This window comes from Patagioenas fasciata, chromosome 7 (assembly GCF_037038585.1).
Source record: "Patagioenas fasciata isolate bPatFas1 chromosome 7, bPatFas1.hap1, whole genome shotgun sequence".
Classification (NCBI taxonomy): domain Eukaryota; kingdom Metazoa; phylum Chordata; class Aves; order Columbiformes; family Columbidae; genus Patagioenas; species Patagioenas fasciata.
In genome coordinates this window covers 22,789,105-22,809,045 of record NC_092526.1, presented here as the reverse complement: position 1 = coordinate 22,809,045, position 19,941 = coordinate 22,789,105, and the positions used below count along the sequence as shown (strand labels likewise).

General features: G+C 44.3%; 1 protein-coding gene across 2 annotated transcripts in view; it reads right to left on the bottom strand.

Annotated features, from left to right (window-relative positions):
- Positions 1 to 578: 578 nt before the first annotated feature.
- Positions 579 to 19,941, bottom strand: part of MAP3K20 (mitogen-activated protein kinase kinase kinase 20) — an 87,937-nt gene continuing 68,574 nt past the window's right edge. For both annotated transcript variants that reach the window (XM_065841548.2, XM_071811096.1), the window contains 8 exons: positions 19,324 to 19,354; positions 19,052 to 19,191; positions 17,791 to 17,853; positions 16,679 to 16,771; positions 6,493 to 6,609; positions 5,184 to 5,258; positions 3,976 to 4,126; positions 579 to 1,533 (listed from right to left, as the gene is read on the bottom strand). In XM_065841548.2, coding sequence (XP_065697620.1) covers positions 854 to 1,533; positions 3,976 to 4,126; positions 5,184 to 5,258; positions 6,493 to 6,609; positions 16,679 to 16,771; positions 17,791 to 17,853; positions 19,052 to 19,191; positions 19,324 to 19,354 — 1,350 coding nt within the window. In that variant the 3' untranslated portion in view covers positions 579 to 853. The remainder of the gene's footprint in view (positions 1,534 to 3,975; positions 4,127 to 5,183; positions 5,259 to 6,492; positions 6,610 to 16,678; positions 16,772 to 17,790; positions 17,854 to 19,051; positions 19,192 to 19,323; positions 19,355 to 19,941) is intronic.

Sequence of the window (19,941 nt, the reverse complement as noted above, 5' to 3'; positions counted from 1 at the left end):
ATCAGAAACTTTGCTGACCTTGCCTTTACTACCTGAAGACCGAAAGACAAAAGCGACACAGTCCAGCCACATTTAAAAGAAAAATCAATTAAAAAATGCCTGCTGCCCAGGGATAAACATTATCATAGACCTCAGTGGGGTTAGATGTAACTATGATAAAGGCAATGTATTTTTCTCCCTGTTTTGCTTCTTTTTTCTCCCAAAAGAATCAAAGCCTAGCTTTTGTTTCTCCTTCTGACAACTGTGTGTGTGACAGAGTGTACTCAGTGGTGTCAGGCAGCTGGTGTTGACGCTTTTAGTAAAGAGCAAGGTGAGAAATTCCTGAGAGCTGATGGAAGCTGGAAGTGGGGAAGTGAAGCTACTGGAGTGGACTTGAAGAAGAATCTCCCTGTATTCCTATTTTTTTGGACTACACTGGTCTGATAAAAACACCACCTCTTCCTATAGCCCTGGCAGAATCAGACTGGACAAGGGGTGAGGAGACACCACTCACTGCTGTGTTCAGTGTCTGGAGACACAAGCGAGGCAAGTGGAGATGCAGCAGCACAACTCCTCTCCTAAGGATGAAATGAAGAGCCTTTCGTTATGGCACCCCGCTGTGCCTTACTGATTTTATTATTGAAATATTAAACAAATCAGTGGATATCCAGTGAGCAGAGAACACGGGCAGCCAAACGGAGGAGAGGAAATCAAAGGAAATCCCTTGGTCCTGACTGTGACAGGAGGCAAGGCGGGCAGCTCTCCCTTTCCACCGGCCGTGCCAGCCGGCAGGGGACATGGTGTCCCGCTGTTGGTGCAGTGAGTTAAATAAGAGCAGGTTGAACATTCAGTTAAATAAAGGAGCAAATTCCTCTCAGAACGTCCTCCGGCCTCGCCAGCTCCCCCTGGGCCTCTCCTTCCCCTGCTTGCCGGCGGTCTGCCTGTGGGGTTTCTTCACATGCTGCACCTTTACCCACCCGCCATCGCTGGCTCTGCTCTCCCCCTCGCCCCTCCGAGGCTCATTCTCGCCCTGCGGGGGCATGCCCGGGATGGCCTTGGACCGGGGGGGGCTACGGGGGTACCTGTGGTGCTGGGAGCCCGGGGGGCCCGATGGCGAGGAAGTCCTGCCGGCTCTTCCCGAGTGCCAGGGGGGCACTGGGGAGCTGGTCCCACTGCGCCGCCCATCCGAGGAGCTGCGGGAGTGAGCGCTGTGAGAGGTGTTCCTGCCTTTGCCAGCAGACCTGTCCCTCTCTGAAGGGGTGTCAGAGGCTGTGCTGGAGGTGCTGCTGCCTTTTGAGTTCAGCTGCAAATTCGAGAGGTTTCTCATCAAACTGTGTGAAAAAGCAGAGGAGTTCCTGGAGTGGTTGATGGACGTGAAGTGGTAACTGACGGGACCGCGTGTCCTCCTGACGGCAGCAGCGTAGGAGTCCTGGCTGCGGAGGTAGGGCAGGTAGTGGGTGACGGTGGTCGGGCTGTGGGGGTGGCCGTGCTGGAGAGAAATGGCTTTTGCTATTTGGTGCATCCGCAGCGTCTGCATCCACTGGCTGTCGATGCCTGGCAGAGAAAAGGAAAGAGTCAGTTTCCTGTGAAGTGATGGAAAACTGCTCCCTAGTTTACCAAAGGTGGGAGATTAAGGTTATTCTCTGAACAACTTCAACATATCTGAAAGCACCCTTCCTCTCCTAGCTTCCTGGCAAATACTCTTTGAGTAGGTTTGAGTATGTTCGACATTACGATTGAGCATAACGTTGGACTTTTAAAATAGCAAGTGATGCAAATATTTCTGATGCCAGTGTAAATAATGGAGCTTAGACTAGACACACTTACTGAACTGTCCATTTGGCTGCTCAGGTGGGTTCCCACTCCCAAGTTCCTCACAGTGTTTTTAACCCAACTTAGTTTTAATTATGTCCTATGATGCTCTCGGCAGCCTCAGCTGATTTCTCCACAGCCTTCATTGCAAAGGAGCCTGGAGACCTCCAGGACAGATGCGGAGCCAGCACCCCAAGGCACAGGCACCGCCGCAACACCCCACACCTGCGTCCCTCCCAGCCAGCATGGTCATGCTGTTCCCAGCCGATCACAGAGACAGGGGTGGTGCAGACCCCAGTGCAAATCCCTGTTGCAACAGCCAGACTCACCTCCTCTTGCTCCATTTTCTGTTCTAATACCACAGCAACCAGAGCCACTTCAGTTGTTATTATTACTACAAATTCAAAAGTCAGTTCACTTTGCACACTCCAGATACTGAGTCTAGGCCCCAGCTACACCGCTCTGTTTGGCTTCATTCAGAAAATCCAACTCTGTAGGTGGAAAAGCTAGTGAGGCAGAAGCCTTCAGCCAGGTTAGCTCTGACACTGCTTAACTGTGAGCGACTCAGGGTACTACAGTTCCCTCACACCTACTGTCATAGCCCCAAGGTCGTAACAAAAGTTGTAGCTCCCAGAGATCAGACTGAAGTGCTTTTGAAAGTCAGTCCTGTGGTTTGCATGAAAGCCTGTAGCAAATACAATAGTTGTAAATCTTCTATTTGAACTGCAAGGGCTGCCTGGTTTGCTACCTTATGGGTAGAGCAAAGACCAGGAATTCCTCTTATCCGAGGCCACAGCTCTGGCCAAAACCCCATAGGGAGCAGCCTAAATAAGGTGACTGAGAGATTTGAATGATTTGTCCTTAAAGACTGCTAATATAATTCCAAGACGAAAGCATAACCCTGTCAGATTGCAGTGGGATGAAGGCGACCAAAATGTTACTATCTTCAGCAGAGGACCCCAGCTCCTCTCTCACCTTTTGCTGTCTTCCACAGAAAGTGTCCCTATGTCATGGGCCCTCTGCCTGTTGCTGCAACACTGGATCTGCCATGGGGAGTTTTGTGGGAGCTGGGTAGCAGCTCTGCTCTCATTAGGATTGCTCCTGTTAAGATGTAATGGATGGTCTCTTCCATTCCTCCTTTCTCCAGACTTTGCTTGAATCCCAAGAGATTGAATCCCACTTCAACCTAATGTCAAATACGTCAAAAGGAAACTGTCTTTCCTGTCAAGGTGTGAGTGTGACACGGCCACAACAGGTAGCTCTGGCTGCACTGAGATCAATCTTCTCTCATGGAAAGATAGATGGGAATTGCCTTCTCTGCTTAACCTCCTTGAAAGTCATGGTTTTTGAAAGAAACATGCATACTGAAATGTACTTTCTACACACCACCTCCTCCACAGGGACCACAACAGCTGATACTGCAAAATGCGCTCTGTTGTTGGAACAGAATCATGGCACAGAAAGTTAGGGATTGGAAGGGACCTCAAAAGCTCATCCAGTCCAATTCCCCCACTGGAGCAGGAACACCCAGATGAGGTTACACAGGAATGTGTCCAGGCGGGTTTTGAATGTCTCCAGAGAAAGAGACTCCACAACCCCCCTGGGCAGCCTGTTCCAGTGTTCTGTTACCCTCACCCTGAAGAAGTTTCTTCTCATATTTAAGTAGAACCTCCTGTGTTGCAGTTTGTACCCATTGGCCCTTGTCTTATCATTGGTTGTCACCAAGAAGAGCCTGGCTCCTTCCGTGTGACACTCACCCTTTACATATTTATAAACATTAATGAGGTCACCCCTCAGTCTCCTCTTCTGCAAGCTAAAGAGCCCCAGCTCCCTCAGCCTTTCCTCATAAGGGAGATGCTCCACTCCCTTAATCATCTTTGTTGCCCTGCGCTGGACTCTCTCCAGCAGTTCCCTGTCCTTCTGGAACTGAGGGGCCCAGAACTGGACACAATATTCCAGGTGTGGTCTCACCAGGGCAGAGAGAGGGGAAGGAGAACCTCTCTCAACCTACTAACCACCCCCCTTCTAATACACCCCAGGATGCCATTGGCCTCTCTGGCCACAAGGGCACAGTGCTGGCTCATGGTCATCCTGCTGTCCACCATGACCCCCCAGGTCCCTTTCCCCTACACGGCTCTCTGACAGGTCGTTCCCCAGCAGTAAAATTCATGTATACTGACTTACTTGAGTCGGATCTGCTCCGTGAATTCCCCTCTGAGCTGGGGAGCGAGGTCTGTATCATGAGCTGTACTGTCTCGACCTCGTCCTGTGCCTTCACCTTGCTCCAGCAGATCGCTTGGATGTGCCTGGTGGCTTTGGGAGCTCTGACATCACTCTGCTCAGGAAGGACACAACACACATGAGGACATAACACATGTGAGGACAGAACAACATACAACACAACAAGCTCTCCTACAAGGGAACTTCCACTAGTGCCTGGGCAGCAGCAGCATTTTCAATATAGAGTCTGTTTTTCAAAACCACTTAGCCAGTTTTCAAGTATTTTTAGACTCTAGATAATTCTGGCTGGTATTTTGTGATTATGCTAAAAACGCAGTAGTGAATAACTGTTTCAATTCATGTACCATGTGGAGGAAAGATCTGAAGGCCTCCCTCTGCAAACACAAAAAATATATTTTACTAGTTATATCAATGTGAACGTCAAATGGGCAGTGCTTTCTGCTAGAAGAGGTAGGACTAAGCGGGTTATTTTTGCAGGGGGACCCTCCGCAAAACTTTACCGGAATATAAAGTTCAATGTGCTGTTGAGGGCCTATGACTCCCATGAGAAACTTCAGGCTGAAAGAAAACTACTGTTCTTCACTCCTGAGACAGGCAGACAAGGTCCAGGATTTCCCTGTTTCTCCATCACTGCTTGAATCCTTGCTCAGGACAGAACTGGGTCTCAATTATTAGCCTCATTGCAACGCATAACATTGGTCTTCATAAAAACATTTTTGTTAATAACTGCAAACTCTTTTTGCAAAGGCTAATTTCTATCACATTAAATTGTTGTCTGGGTTTTATTTCATCTTATTTTACTCCTGACTTCTCATTTTCTTTCTTTGCCTGTTGCTTTTCTGCTCTCCTAATTAGCACTTCACTGAAAATGTAAAAAACAGTCTCTTCAAGTAATGCAAACAACACCAACCATTACGCTTCAAGCAAAAGGAGATTTTTGTCCTTGAGAAAAAGAGCCGTCCCAGGCAGCAGTCCGAGAACGTTGTCTCTGTTAACCTCATTCAGCTTTTGCTCTGGACTTCAGATTTTGCAATTAATTACAGGCTGCTGAGACTTGATTAGAGGATATAACAAAGCCAGAGGATGCTATTTCCACACCTCCCACGTAGGTTTTATCTTGGATAAACAATTTTTTGTTTCTTACAGCTTACCTCATAGGTAACAACACATTCCACAGACTGGTGTTCTTCTATCCCCACAATCCATTTCTCCATTACAAACGGTGGCTGAAAGAAACATGGTGGGAGTTTTATAAGGTGCTTTTCATCTCCTGACTTGTTTCTGAAACACCCCAAAGATATTTTCAACATTTGCCCGTTTTCATCTGCTTCCTATTGTTAAAATCAATACTTTTCTTAAAATTTTATGAGACAAGGCAATATACTTTGGAATTAATTGCTTGCTTACAAAAGGAAACTGAGAAGAGATTTCTATAAATAACAGTCAGGAGGTAAGACAACAATAATAATAATAATAATTTAAAAAATCACAGATGTTGTTCCAGGAATCACTAACTATAAAAACATTATTAGCGTGAATTAAGTAGGAGAATCCTTTTTGACAAATCCTCATACTTTCACATTTTTCTTAAAATTCTGACTGTTGAGAATCCGATTCTCAGTTTTTCTTCTAAAAAAATAACCAAAGGTTCACCCCAAATTTTGGCAAAAAAATTCACAGTTAAAATCATTCAGGAGTTCAGGGGTTTTTATGAGTGCACGTTAGAGCAGCATTCTATGTACATTTTTTCATTTAGAAATGTATTTTGTTAGCTATTATCAAGAGGAGCGTATAAATAAAAGAAACAATTAAAATAACAGCAAACAGAAAGCCCGCTCCATTAACAAAGCTTCTGCTGCTTACAGTAAAAACAGTCTAAATACTGGCTGGTAAATATTTACAGGCAGGTTCTGAAATAAGATAAAATGCCCAGGGACATTGAATTGCAGATGTTCAGTGCTGTAATGTCTGCTGATGGGTTTCAGTCATTGCAACCCATTGTTGCATGAAAGAGGGAGTTTTAGAACCGTGTAAAACTTCTAAAACTATGTCCAAAAAAAAAAAAAGAAAGAAAAAAGAGAAAAAAACCCCCACAACAGATCACATGAAGTTTCAAACTGGAACATTTAAATCACTTTCTTCTCTTGAACGGGAAAGTAATTTTTTGAACATTCTTTTCTGTAAAAGGGGTAATAAAGTCAGAGGATATAATATAGAATTAAAACACAAAAACATAAATTAGTTCATTCTCTTATTTTTCTATTGTTAACATTATTGTCAGCTTAAAAGACAACCAAAATACCTAACTTCTATTATGATACAAATCTGTTTAAAATGTGCATTTTATTTAAAAGCTGTCAAGAGATCGAGCTTCCACAAGCACAAAAGTCGACTGCTGTGGTATTTTAATGTCTTTGTTTGAGATCTGTGAATTTGTGAAAGCTTTAAGGCTGTAAATACCTTTGTCATCTTTAAAACCTCTACATCAGGTAGGTTAGTGTTGAATGTCACATCTTTTATGTAGGTTATTGCAATTTCATCCCCGTCCATCTCCATGTACATTTTCCATTTACAATCCTATGAATAATAAAAAAAGAACGCTGGATTGTCAGAATACAAATAAAAAAAAAATTTAAAAAACCACAACAGAAGTGAAACAAAATCAAATGCCAAAACAACCCAAAACCTTACCCTCGATATATAAGGGAAAAAAATAACCCAACAAGAAAAATAAGGAACATACATGTATTTTAGGATATGCACATTTTCCAGTAAAAGTGCTGGCAAGAGAAAACCCTTGGGTTCTCTTGTTCGCTCTGCTCTCAGCTCACACTGAGAGGTCGTGGCCACGTTGACAGGTCTGGATGTCTCCAGAGGTGTGGATCCCCTGAAGGGCTACAGGAGGATGGGGGGGTTCCCCCACCTGGACAGACGGACAGCCCCTGTGAGCAGGTGGCACGGGGGCTCCGCACACCCGTGCAGAGGGACAGGGCAGTGGTGGGAGCTGTCACTCAGGGTCACAGCCAGTGCTGGCAGCCAGCCCCAAGGACATCTTCCCAGTGAACCCAGGAACAAGTGACCAGAGGGTCTGTGAAACACCATTAAGATAGTCCTCAAATAATGGGCAAGAGGATGAGCTGGTTATTACAGCTCAATTATTTCAGATACTGAGTGACCAGCGAGGCACTGAGCATCCTCACCTTCTGCTCACCTCCAATTGCACTATTAATTATAAGCAGCTCGGCTTGGAAAATAATCACAGTGGGTCTAATAAACCAAAGCAATGAAAGGTATCTTTAAATAATCCCATGAGCTGAACACGGGGCCAATGTCCAACCCTTAGCACAGGTGTGAGCCTGCAGAAGCTGATGGCTCTGGCAGCATCCTGCAGGACATGAGTCCTGAGTGCTGGGACCGGGGCTCGTTCCTGTGGCCAGGGAGGCTCCACTGGGGACCAGAGGCTGACTGTCCATGGTGCAACCAGCCAACATTTGCTGGTGTGCTCGGCAGCCGCTTTGAGGATTAGACACTGTCTGGTGCACTGAGCTCCTCCAAAAATCAGTCCCCTGAGGGACAAGAGGGCTGCAGTGAAGCAGAGTGTCTCTGTCTCCATGCAGGAGGGGGGATTTGCCCTTCAGAGGACAGGACCTCCTCCAGCCATGCTGGGGGTTCAGGAGGGTCTGTGTCTACCGCATACTGCTGGCTGGGCAAGCGTGGTCTCAGCATTCACGGGAGGCTGTCTTCTCCTCAATTCTGCTCAGAAAATGCAAAAACTTTCAATGGGGACACAGATGTCCACTGAGGGCCAAGGGCTTGCGTAAGCAGATATTTGCACACACAAACGTACAGCAGCCTAAAAAGTATCCGTTCGCACATGCGATTATCTGCTAGTGTTTGCACGTGCATCTCTCATAAATGTAATGTAGGAGCTCAGCCCTCAGAAGTCTCAAAGCTTCCAATCAGGCATTGAATTGGCAATTCCAAGATAAATGAAAACCAGAGCATAATCATTTCCGAACCACAACAACAAATTATGCTTATGAAAGCATTTGGCCCTGTGTGTCCATCTGTCCCCATTGAAAGCTTCTGCGTTTATGAGCAGAGTGGACGTGTTGAGCTGGTTTTCGCATCGCCACTGGTGAGAGTTTGAGCGATGGGAACTGCAGTCCAGTGGTCAGGGCACCAGAGCGAGACTCAGAGGTGCTGAGTTCAGTTCCAGTTCTGCCATCAGCTTCCTGAACAACCCGGTAAGGTGCCGAAGTCGCCCTGTGCCTCTGTTTCCTAATCATGGACTGTATGTCTTTGCACGTCCTTTTCTGTCCTGCTTTTTGGGCTGTGAGCTAACCCAGGGTTATGCCTCTCTCTTCCTGGATAGGTACTGCACGACACACTGGCCACATTGTTGGCTGAGGACTGTATGTGGTATGTAACTGAAGAGCAATGGCAAAGTGAGTTGTCTTCAACTCCTCCTCACCTCTCAAACTGTGCCCCTCTCCCTGCCCACACCATCCTTGCTGCCAGATTTTTTTGCAGGACTTCCTAATTTCACGCTACCTTGATTCCCCATTGCAGATGGAACCTCAGGTTAGAGACAAGATGCTTGATGACAATTTTAAGTTTTACAAAAACACCAGAGCCAAGGAAAGAACAAAACACTGACATAAAACACTGTCCTCCAGTTAATTCAGTGCATCATCCGCCGTGAGACCAGTGCCAAGCACGGAGAGCCAAAGCTGCACTTTGTGCCAGGGCTCCTGTGCCTTCGCGACTCGGGATTTTGTGCCATTCACTCACATCTCCCAACAGACCAGATCTGACAAACACGAGCTTGTTTTAATAAACAACACAAATCAAACGACCATCTCTGAAGAAAAGGCTGGCAAGCTGTGTCAATCCGCAGTCAGGCCGGTGGTGGGCAGCTGCCAGCACCAGCCCCTCGCTGCATCGGCCACACAGTCAGGAGTCCCCTCCGCGCCGTGACAGATCGGGCTGCCCCATGCAGCCGGGGACACAAGAGCCTGGCACAAACACTGCCAGCACCGGCCTCACACTGCAGTCACAGAGAAAGGAACAGTCTCCTGTCCCTCAACTCCAGCCCCCAAACCTTTGGTCCTCCACAGAGTCCTCTCCAGCCACACCGCGCAGACACCAAAAGAGGAAATTACCACACCAAATGTGCCCTCTGTGGACACTCAAAAACATGTGTGTCCCATTTCATTTGGAAAGGTTTTGATTTTGCGTTATTGTAAAATCATCTGTAGAAAGAGAGAAAGCGAGAGAAACAAAGAGAAGAAAGGGAAGGAGAGGCTGGGAGAAAAGATAGAAAGATAGAAAGAGGGGGAAGGGAAGGGAAGGGAAGGGAAGGGAAGGGAAGGGAAGGGAAGGGAAGGGAAGGGAAGGGAAGGGAAGGGAAGGGAAGGGAAGGGAAGGGAAGGGAAGGGAAGGGAAGGGAAGGGAAGGGAAGGGAAGGGAAGGGAAGGGAAGGGAAGGGAAGGGAAGGGAAGGGAAGGGAAGGGAAGGGAAGGGAAGGGAAGGGGAGAAAAGACAGCAGCTAGGTGACTTTTGAATCAGACACTTGGGAAATATCTAAGATAAGTAGGTGGCTACTTGTATTATAAACTTGGTAACCATTTTGTTCAACCACACGGTAAATAATGCGAGATTTGTGTGCTACAGAAAGGGATATATTTCTCTGTTTCCAACTGAGTTCTATGTTCTTATTTGGCAACGAATAGGAGAGATAAGCTCAGCCACTTAAGCAAAAATTTGGCTAGAAAAACGAAGTATACATATTTCAATTCTTTGATGAATTGGAGCCATAAGATTTCTTGCATCGAGACTACATTTAGTGCAAGATATGTGCAGGAAAATAATTTGGAAATAGCTTGTTCAAAATGTCTGGTTAATAAAATATTTACAGAAGTCTTTCAAAGAGATTTCCCTGGACATCCTGTAATTCAAGCATTAAAATACTTCCCAATATTTATGTGCTTGATTTTGATTTAAATGAAGAATTGCATTTTTTTTAATCTAGTTTCAGAACTGAGAGGCACAACCAGCAAAACTTTGTGTGAAAAACATTTCCAAATAACACTTTGACAAAGCAAATGAATCGGCAGCCTCTGCAAATGACTGTAGAAAAGCAAATCACACATGTATTTTGAGCCACTTCTCCTCAGCTTTGAAATAGAAAATAAGAACACTTTAAAAATTAAGTCTCCATTTTACTGTGCTGATAATATCCCTTTAACCCCATATGTGCTAACATCTGCAACAAAAACCAACAGGGAAATGAAAAATATCAGGCACAGGCTTTAAATGTCCTCCGCAACAACAGCATAAAACTCTTGCTGGGGAGACACTTCATTTTCAAGGAGGCCCAAATCCAGGATTCATTTTTAAAATCAGCCGTTGCAATACACCTTTTTTTTTTAATATTGAAGAAAAAAGATCTACACGGCATTATAGCAGGCAACTAGATATTGGAGGAAAAGTAAGATGTAACACAAGATGAAACAAATACGAAAAAAATGTTGGTCATGCTGGTACTAAAAGTAGTAGCATGTTGATGATTTAGGTCCCCAGAAGCTCCTTTACATTCTTAGCTATTATCTATCTCAGCTGCTGAAACCTGCTGTTTTAAAGGCATTAGAGTTGAACATCTCGTGACAGCACTTGGGTTATTTATCATTATGTATCACCCTGCTACACTATATTTTATTATTCTGGATTTAAAGGAAGATAACACAATTATGGTTAATTTGCTTCTCTTCTTTATATATATAGTGTCATGACCCACCACGGCTCTGTCCCATGAGATATTTTTAACCAAAAAGAAATCCACAAGAAACTCTCCCTAAAAATTCCATTAATAACCTCTTGTAGCGTGTATAGGTTGCAGGGTCTGGAACTAAGAATGTTTTAATCTCTTCAGCAAAACAATGTATCATAATGATGTACAGGACTATTGCTGCACTGATGAAGAATCATACATAATTCAGCACCTTTCACTTGGCACCACTGTGATATCCTCATTAGCAGTGGCTCACAGTGGCTGTCAGATGGTGTCCATGCGAATGCAGGCATTATATTGTCTTTGAGATGTGCAGCTGCTTCCATGACACTGCCAGTATATAAAAACATGACGCCAGTTTGTTTTATTTAGTGCTAAACCTTCCAGTTTGTAAAAACAAGGCTGACACAGAGCCTGACATGAGGCAGTGAAAATAATTAGCTCTCATTTTCTCAGCCTCCTATTTCCTTCTCCCCGCTGTGTTCTCTTTCCACTAAACCACCACATGTCAGTCGAAATGGGAGGCAATTAGTGGGCTCATTTCAGTCCCCACAACTGTGCTGAAAAGAAAGTATTTATGATGGCACAATGAACAGCTGAAAGATTAAATAACATTTGCCTTTTGAAAAGAAAATGACTTCTAGCTAAATGGGCAATTTTTGATTATTCTCAAACAAGCTTAGAGTAGTTGGTTTTTAAAATACAAGAAAGGAAAATGAGTCATTTTTAGGTGAAAGAATCAAATAAAACTTGACACAGTAATGCAAATAACTGATGTTTTATTGCAAAATATGTAAATGTGTTATACCCTTAACAATGGCTGGTGTCTCAGGTCAGGGCAGGCTGCTGCCAGCCAGGCTCCAGTGAGAGAAGGTGGCTCCACCGCCGGTTTTATTTCAGCTGTGCAGGCAGAAAAAAACAGGGGCGGAAGGGAGGCCTTCTGAGAGAGATGGTCTCAAAACATACAGAAACAAAGCAAGAGAAAGATGTATTTATGTTATCAGTTGCCTGGGTGCCTCCTAAGAAAGCCGGAGCCCCCACTCCTCCACGAGGCAACAGGCACTGCCGGGCTGGAGCTTCGCCTGGAGAAGCACGAGGCCTTTTCAACACCTACACAGACCTACCGGCAGTATCTAAACTATCTGTCCCCTGACAGCACCTCTCTTTACCATACAGCACTGCGAAGCTCTGGGACGCCATGGAAGGGAACAAATCGGTAAATACTGTGTGCTGCTATGCACTGGGGGGCTCATGCCCTGAGAAAAGTGGGTTGCAGCAGCTGAGATGGAAAGCTCTGTGATAACAGCGGTCCTGAGCCGCTTACCAAAAGCTGCCCTTGCCATGTGATCAGCAGCGAACACGGATTGATGCGGTCGCAGGCATCATCATCCAGATGCGCAGCCTGCTTGCAGCAGCGGGGCTGTAAAGGCGGGAGCGTGACAAACACAAGTCCCTTCCCGGCGGCTGCACGTGGCAGACATTAGCCCATTCTTAATGGTGCTGGTTATATTTCAATCTGGCTGTGGTTTTATTTTACAGCTTAGGTAATTTTTTTTTCCTTTACAAAGTATTTATCCCATTACTGACTACTTATTAGATTAGGAGCAAATCAATGAAAATGGCACACGAACACAGCTACTCTGATTCTTACATTAACTACTAGCCTCTAGTAGTGAAAGCTTTGTGCTTTGAGGTGTAACTAAAGAGAGAGGCTGTAGAAGATGCGGTTTTGAGATAAGGTTAAATAACCCCAGGTTAGAAAGTCAAGGTACTTGCAAGTATTTTGCAAAGGAAGGGTCAGAAAAAAACAAATTCTCTGCCAGCTTTACTCACTGAATTGGATTAAAACACCCACATGGGGAATACGTACAACAGAAATACTACAAAACTGGAATTTAAAATTTTGTCCACATGCAGAGTTGGTCACGTCTCTCTAAAGTAGCCATTTTATTTTATTCATGCTTGCACCACACATTGAAATTATTGCATTAAAATATATCCTGGTTTGGATATTCAAGGCTAGAAAATAGTTCACACCGTTAGCAAATGGTTTTGAAGAGACCCTGCTCCTTACTTTGTCAAATGGAGGGAGAGGTAACTGGGGAAAAATAAGGCAAAATGCTGAGCCAGCTTCAAGGTTTTGTGTTTGGGTATAGGTCAGATTGTGCCACACTCAGGAAAAAATGAAAACATTCAAAGGTGCGGTGAAATCTGCCCTTTTGAGGACCAAAACTAAAGAATGCATCAACAGGAGACAAAAGGACTGTGAACCATCCTTCTTAAGGGCTTGGGTGATTCATCAGTGCGGAGCTGACACAGCTCAGACACCTTTCCCTGATTGGGAAATTTTAATGAGCCACCTAGGATGAGAAAGACATTGAAAATTCCCTCTGCAGTTCTGCAAATCAGCTCAAGCCACAATTGCCAGGGTTTGTTTTTTTACCCACTTTGGTATCTTGGAGTTAATTGGTGTCCCCCTCCCTTTTTTTTTTTTTTTTAATTTGTGGAAAAAAATAATATAAAAAGTCTAAATCGATCACGTTTCAGCTCAGTGGGAATTGTGTACAGAAAGGTCATTAAAAGGAAGTGAATGTAAGTAACCACATAACTACAAGAGTTGGAAAAGAAACCTCTAAAAACCAGGTTAGCTTTGCAGCGCTCACTCCTGATGCATTCGGAGAGCACAAAGGTCAACTGAGCTTTCATCACCTCCAAAGATGCAGCTAAAAAGGGAAGGAAACTGTAATGAAATGACTGCATCTGTCAGCTGGTGGAAACCAACATCATCCCACTAGAAGATGCGGTTTAAATTAGATAACAAATCTAAGGCTGGTAAAGTTGTGTACTGGGAAGTCAATGGTTCATTCAGTGGACAGATAGGGCTGAACATCCAAATGCCATCCTCAAGTCCACTCATCAGATCCTTGCTAAAAGGCACTGCCATTCCTAAGGCACTAAAGTTTCTGCCTGCTTATGGGGAAGGTGACGATGAGGCTCAGTGTGGTGCCAAGGAGAGGACATCTGTGCCCCAAGGAGCCATCTTCACACCTGAGATGGTGCTGTGCTCTGACCAGCCAAATGCATCTGAATTAACCTGCACCGCTCAAATGGTTTCTGGGTCCAGCACTTTTATGCCCCATGGCATCGCAGTGTGTCACACTGCAGGCCGAGGTTGTGCCCACACCAGAGCTTTAGTTTGGATCCCACGCTTTGGCAGAGCCACCTCCGAGTGCAGGGACAGGCTTGCTTCCAGGTGCAGCTACACCAGGAGATGCACTGGATAACTAATGGGAACTCAGCAGCCCGGGGTAAAACCTCCCAGCACATCCTGCTCCCCTGTGCAAACCCCTCCTGCTGCGCTGCACCAGCTCCCAGCCGAGCCTGACAACCCCCTGCATGCACACAGGTCTAGCAGCCTACACATCACCTGAGGAACACACGTTCTCCACTCGTAACCCAGATTTGGGCTTATTGCCTCTTTTTACTCATGGCTAAAACAGGAGAAATGCTTCTCAGCTTGGCGGCTGGTTATAGGGACTGATTAGGGTAAAGTTCCTTTGAGAAACTTATTTTTGAACTGATGTAGGCCAGCTTTTTAGCTATTAAGATGGTGGAAGGTACTATCCCAAGCGCTTCTGGTGACCCAGTTTTACAGGAACAGGCACCAGTCTTTTATAAAAATGGGACAGTAAAAGAAGGTTAAACTCTTCAATCCTGGTTTATCCAGTATCTCCAATTCATTTTGGAACAAATCTGGATGGCAGCAGTAGTTGGCTTAAAGCAGCCTCTAGGGGAGCCAGAAGATTGTATCCAGCGATTTTCTAAGAAGCAAGCCTGTCAAATTTTCTATATTGTATGTACCACACCAGTCTTTGTTAGTGTTACATTTAATGCAAATTACCTTACTCATGTTGGCCCTAGCATCCTGCCTAAAAGCTCCGTGGATCTACTCCTTCTAGTCCACTTTTAAAAACTGGCTTAGCTGCAACATCTTTTAAGGCAGGTATGAGTTAATAAGCAGATCTCGGACAGAAGTTTCCAGCCCAAATTCAGGTGACAAATTGCACATTCCCTGGAACGGCATCAGGGACACGTGCGCTGCGGCGCGGCAGATGCCGGGGCAGGCATGCCTGGCACGCAACCATGGCTGCGGAGGGAATGGCTTCCTTAGGAAGGGGTATGACAACACACAGAGCAGAGAGGATCGATTAGGGGGCCTCACAGGTAAGGCAGGACCCCTTCTCCCCCAAAAGATGTTTTCAGTTGTTAGGTCAGAAACCTGCAAAGGCTATGTTGGCACTACGCAGGCCCGTTGAACTAGCCCCGTCCTCTCGTAACAATTCACCTTCTGCCCCATAGACTTTGGCACTGTCTCATTTGTAAATTTTGCCATCATGGCTAAAATATCTGAATTTCTCTCCAACACTGAAAGGTCTGTTCACTCCTTCTTGTTCTTTCCTGGGGGAGGCTGCCCACCTCCCTGCATTACGGCTCACAACCCATATTGGAAATGGAAGGGAGACGAGCTATTTCATGGACTTTCGGTTCCTTGTAGAGTTGCACATGGGAGAGAAAGATACACACCTACAAGAAAGCAGCTGTACAGCATCACGAGCTACATGCATTCAAGAACACTGAGACAGTCTAAGTAATTCACATAGTGATAAAGAAGATTTTTATAGAAAAAAAAAGTGCTTAGGATAAAAGAAACAAACAGAAAAAGGAAATCTCCAGACAAAAAGCAAAAAGCTTTTTCAAATTGATGAAATGATTTCAGTAAGAGTCCAAGTTCCTACTAAGTACAAACCTAAATGCTTTCTCTGCAAGCACCACCAAGTACAGAAATCAAGAGACTTCTGCAAACAATATGCCCTGAAAGCAAAGCAGCCAGATAACACAAGATGAAAGTCAACCACCCACAAGTTTAGGGTGGACACGCAATGCAGATTTGTCAAATACAAAAGGAAACAAATCCTGCTGTCGCAACCCCTGACTCTAACTCAGAAATCCTTTGCACATCATTTCCCCATAGATGATTAATTCTAAAACCCTTGAACACAAAGTCCATGGCAGACTGGATAAAGAAAACAAAAAACATGGGACAAACCTCACTCTCGAGAAAAGACAATGTGGTGGAAATGCTTTGCTAGAACATCTGGAGTCATCAACACTCTCGTTACACAGGGTGTACACAGGGTGTAACGAGAGATCCTTGAACCAGCCTGGCTTGCAGCTGTGGTTTGGTCAGGATGTGGCATGCTGATAATTGCATTTACCAGCCGCTGCACAGTAGTTTTGCCATCTGCAATGCCCTGCAACTACCTTTCCCTCCTTCCCCAGTACCGTGAGTGAACACAGTCACCACCAGGACCAGTCCCATCCTCCCCAGCAGGTAGCCACACGTGCCACGCATTTTCCAAACTCCTCTTGATTGCATAAGAAGACGTGACCTTTCTGCTGAGACAAAGATAATAGTCTGTCTGCTAACATTAGGTGTACAGCACTGCTCAAATGTGAACAAGTTTTATTTTGCAAATGAATTGCTATTTCACACCCATTGGGATAAAGGAACAAAGCAAAAGCCTGAATTACAGAAAGTACGGTTAAAAAAATTGTTCACAAGGAAACAAATCTTTCAGTCATAGCCTGCTGTGCCACTCTTTTCTTCCTCACCTGCTCTGGAGTGTGGAGCCCCATCACACCTGAAGCCCCACTTGACACTTTGACATTTGGTCACCACTTTCCAAAACAAGAGGATTCTCACAGAAAATTATCTTTCTGTGTCCAGAAGATGCTGGACTCTCTGGGTAGTGACTGTTAGCCAAACCGACTGATCTAGCACTCCCAGCTTACCTTTGGACCATTTCCTGGCTTCAAGTGATAACCAAAAACGAGTTCAAGATTCACAACTTTCTCTACATTTTCTTCGGCTCCACCTGCAGAATCCTGCCAAAAAAAAAGACAGGGTGAGACTTCACATCTTCCACAACCCCTGGGAACCAGGAGCAAGGCCTTTGGTGGCAGAAAGGATTTGCCTTTCAGATGCCACAAGTTCGTCAGGCAGCAGGCAGGGGCCATCAGTGCCCTGATCACGCTGCTCCAAGAGGGGCCGTGGCTTCTGCAGGGTTTACAGCACGCACTGGGTGGCACCTGGGACATGCTGCACCATTTCTGCTCCTGGCCGAGCTGCTCCGGCGTGGCACAGTGCTGCTGCGAGCATCAGGGCAGCCACCGCCATGGGAATTGCAGCCAGCACGGCATGGCAGCGAAGAACCAACTTTCATTTTCTCCTTCAGGGAACAGAGCTTTGCCGTATGTAAATTCGCTTTAAGTGGATTTTGGTCTATAGCTGTGCAATAAATCATGACTAAAAAATCTACTTTGGGCTTCAGGGTCTAGAATTGCTTGATTAGCTCACCAAATTAAATCAGGCAAATATCTCCTCTGGCAAGCCTGAGGTTCCCAGGTTCCCAAACACTCTCTCACTTTTGCATGGCTCTTGTTAGAGGTATCAGAATACCAACAGGTTAACACAAGGGTGACCAGACATTATAAATTGTCCTTCTGTACTGTAAAATTAACAAACTGAGGAATGATGGGCTCGTTCTGGGCCAGGGGTCTGCCGTTCTTCAGTGGTGAGCAGTCAGTGGCATGAGGATGGAGGAATGGCTCTTAAGAGTAATTTCTGATTAACAAGAGCAAAGGAATCACAACCAGTAGTCTTTTAATTTAATAGCACTGGTTCTATAATAAAATCTTAGAGCCTCATTGAAAACTTTTATTATCCTATTACTTGTTCTGATGTGACCCGTCACTGCTGTTGACCCCCTGCGTTTGTCAGCAGCATGGATAAACCTGCTGCGGGAACCACTCCTTCAGCCTCCCATGAACAGCAGGAAAACCGAGAAGAGGAAAATAGTCATACCAACACAAGAAGCACTTCTTACATGAGCAACAAGACTTGCCTTAATTAATGGTGGAAAATGAAACAGATTTAGGTAGTCATGGGTTAACTTCTCAATAGCAGTCTAGGAAGAAAAAATCAACAAAAAAAAGATGAGAGTTACTCAGTATCTCATACTGCAAATGCCAGCATGAAAAACAGTACAACTCTCTGTACACTGTGTTTTCCATTGTGGATACATTAGGGCACCTGAGATAAGTTTAAAATACAGCCCTGTTCTGGAAACTGTTGTGGTAGATCGGTCCCATTTCGCAATCAGGATCAGACCTGCTCGATCAGAGAAAGAGATGTTTGCGAGCTTGTTTTGGTTGTTTTTACTTATGCTCAATCAACCCAGAAACCTGAAATCTTTCATTTTGGGTATTATTGACTTTATTAAGTTTCAATAATTTTCCCTGTAGGAAACATAAATCAAATACATCAGTACTGGTATGTGGCATAGAAAAAATGGCTGATGAGCAAAAGGGGAATAAATCTGTGTGACTTATGGAGCTGGAGCTATATTTGCAGGACTAGCAATTAGGATACAAATATCTCTTTACTAGTAAATTGTGGTATAAAATCATTGAGACCCAGCAGAATCTAGATGCTGCTTTTAGATAAATCTTTTTCAAAGCTGACTACCAGGAAACTAAACTATCTCCTGTGGCTACAGTATTAATACTGTTACTGCTGTTGTGATCACATTTTCCAGACCTTGATTTTCTGAAATCATTGCAAACATTAGATATTTAAAACACCATGAAACAAAGCTTGAAGAGCAAAGCAACCTGGCTGTCAACCAACCAGCTTTAAAGTTGTTCAAGGGATTTTTGTTAGTCAAAGTATGTTTTAAGTGACAGGTGAGAAGTGAAAGTTGAGAAGTTCAGAGATCTCAGTTCAAATAAGTGGTTCTGTATCTGATCTTCCCGTAGCTAAAGAGAAATCTTCAGGGAGAGCTCTCTCTGAAGATATCCAAGGCTTTCTGCTGGGAGAATGGCCCTCCTGGGTGAATCTTGAGCAGTACTGACAGTCCAGCCCACAAGAAAACCAAGAACTGCAGAAGAGTAAAAAGACCACAGCACATTTTCCTGCCTCATAAAATGCTCAGGTTGCTTGGAGTTCTAGAGCCATATGAACCATAACTCTGTTCATTTTTTATACCAATCATGTTTGCTATTTAGGTTTTGTTTGTTTGTTTTAATACTACTGAAAACCTATAGAATCCTTCTTAATATTCACACTTTAATTTACTGCAACTTTCAACATATGCTGTTAGATACCTTTAAATGGATGATGTGTCCTCTGGAAACAATTCCCATGTCCTTTAAATCCTCTTCTTCTAGAAGCAGCAATTGTTTCCCAGTGATATGATGTTCCATAAACAAGCTAGCATATGCACTCATTTCACCAGAAGCATCGCCTTAAGATAAGAGAAGTTATTCAAAAATCCATAGGGTGCTTTATTGGAGGGAGAAAAAGATGAACAAAAGTGTATATATATACATATATATTCATGAATGTGAATACAAAGGTACACATGAATAGCTTTTACCTTTTCTAGTAAGTTGTTGCATCCAGAAAAACTGCAAAAAAAAGGATCCAGTATTGAAGTTCATATTATCAAAAGTTTATATTACAGTTATTTGAAGTTCTGAAGTACAATCATTCTTCTTTACAACAAAACTTAAAAATATTTCTCTCTTTGAGTTAAAGGACTCAAGACTCTCTAAAACAAGTGATTCCTTTTAAAATTGCTTTCTATTTTGCAGCCACCTTCCTTAGTTCATTGTTATGAGGAACAAGAGAAAGGACCGAAGCAGCAGCTTAGCAACCCGCCACATGCTAAAAGGGCTGGAGTTACAGGGCCAGGGCTGTCACAGCTTCTGCCCTGGCCTTCCAGACAGTCCTTCAGCAAAAATTAGCTGAACAACCCCATGATACACCACACAGAGGGAGGATGCTAGATAGGACATCAAAATTACAATGACCCATCACTATGCTAGAGGTAAATTATTGATATTTCTTGTTTAGCTTTTTAATTGGATAAAAAGGTAAAAAAGAAAACTCAACTCCATTATTTTCTATGAAAGAGACATTTTACATCTCTCAAAAACCCTGAACTTTCTTTCAGGTAATTGCCATCCTGGTGGCACACAGCAAGAGAAAACCT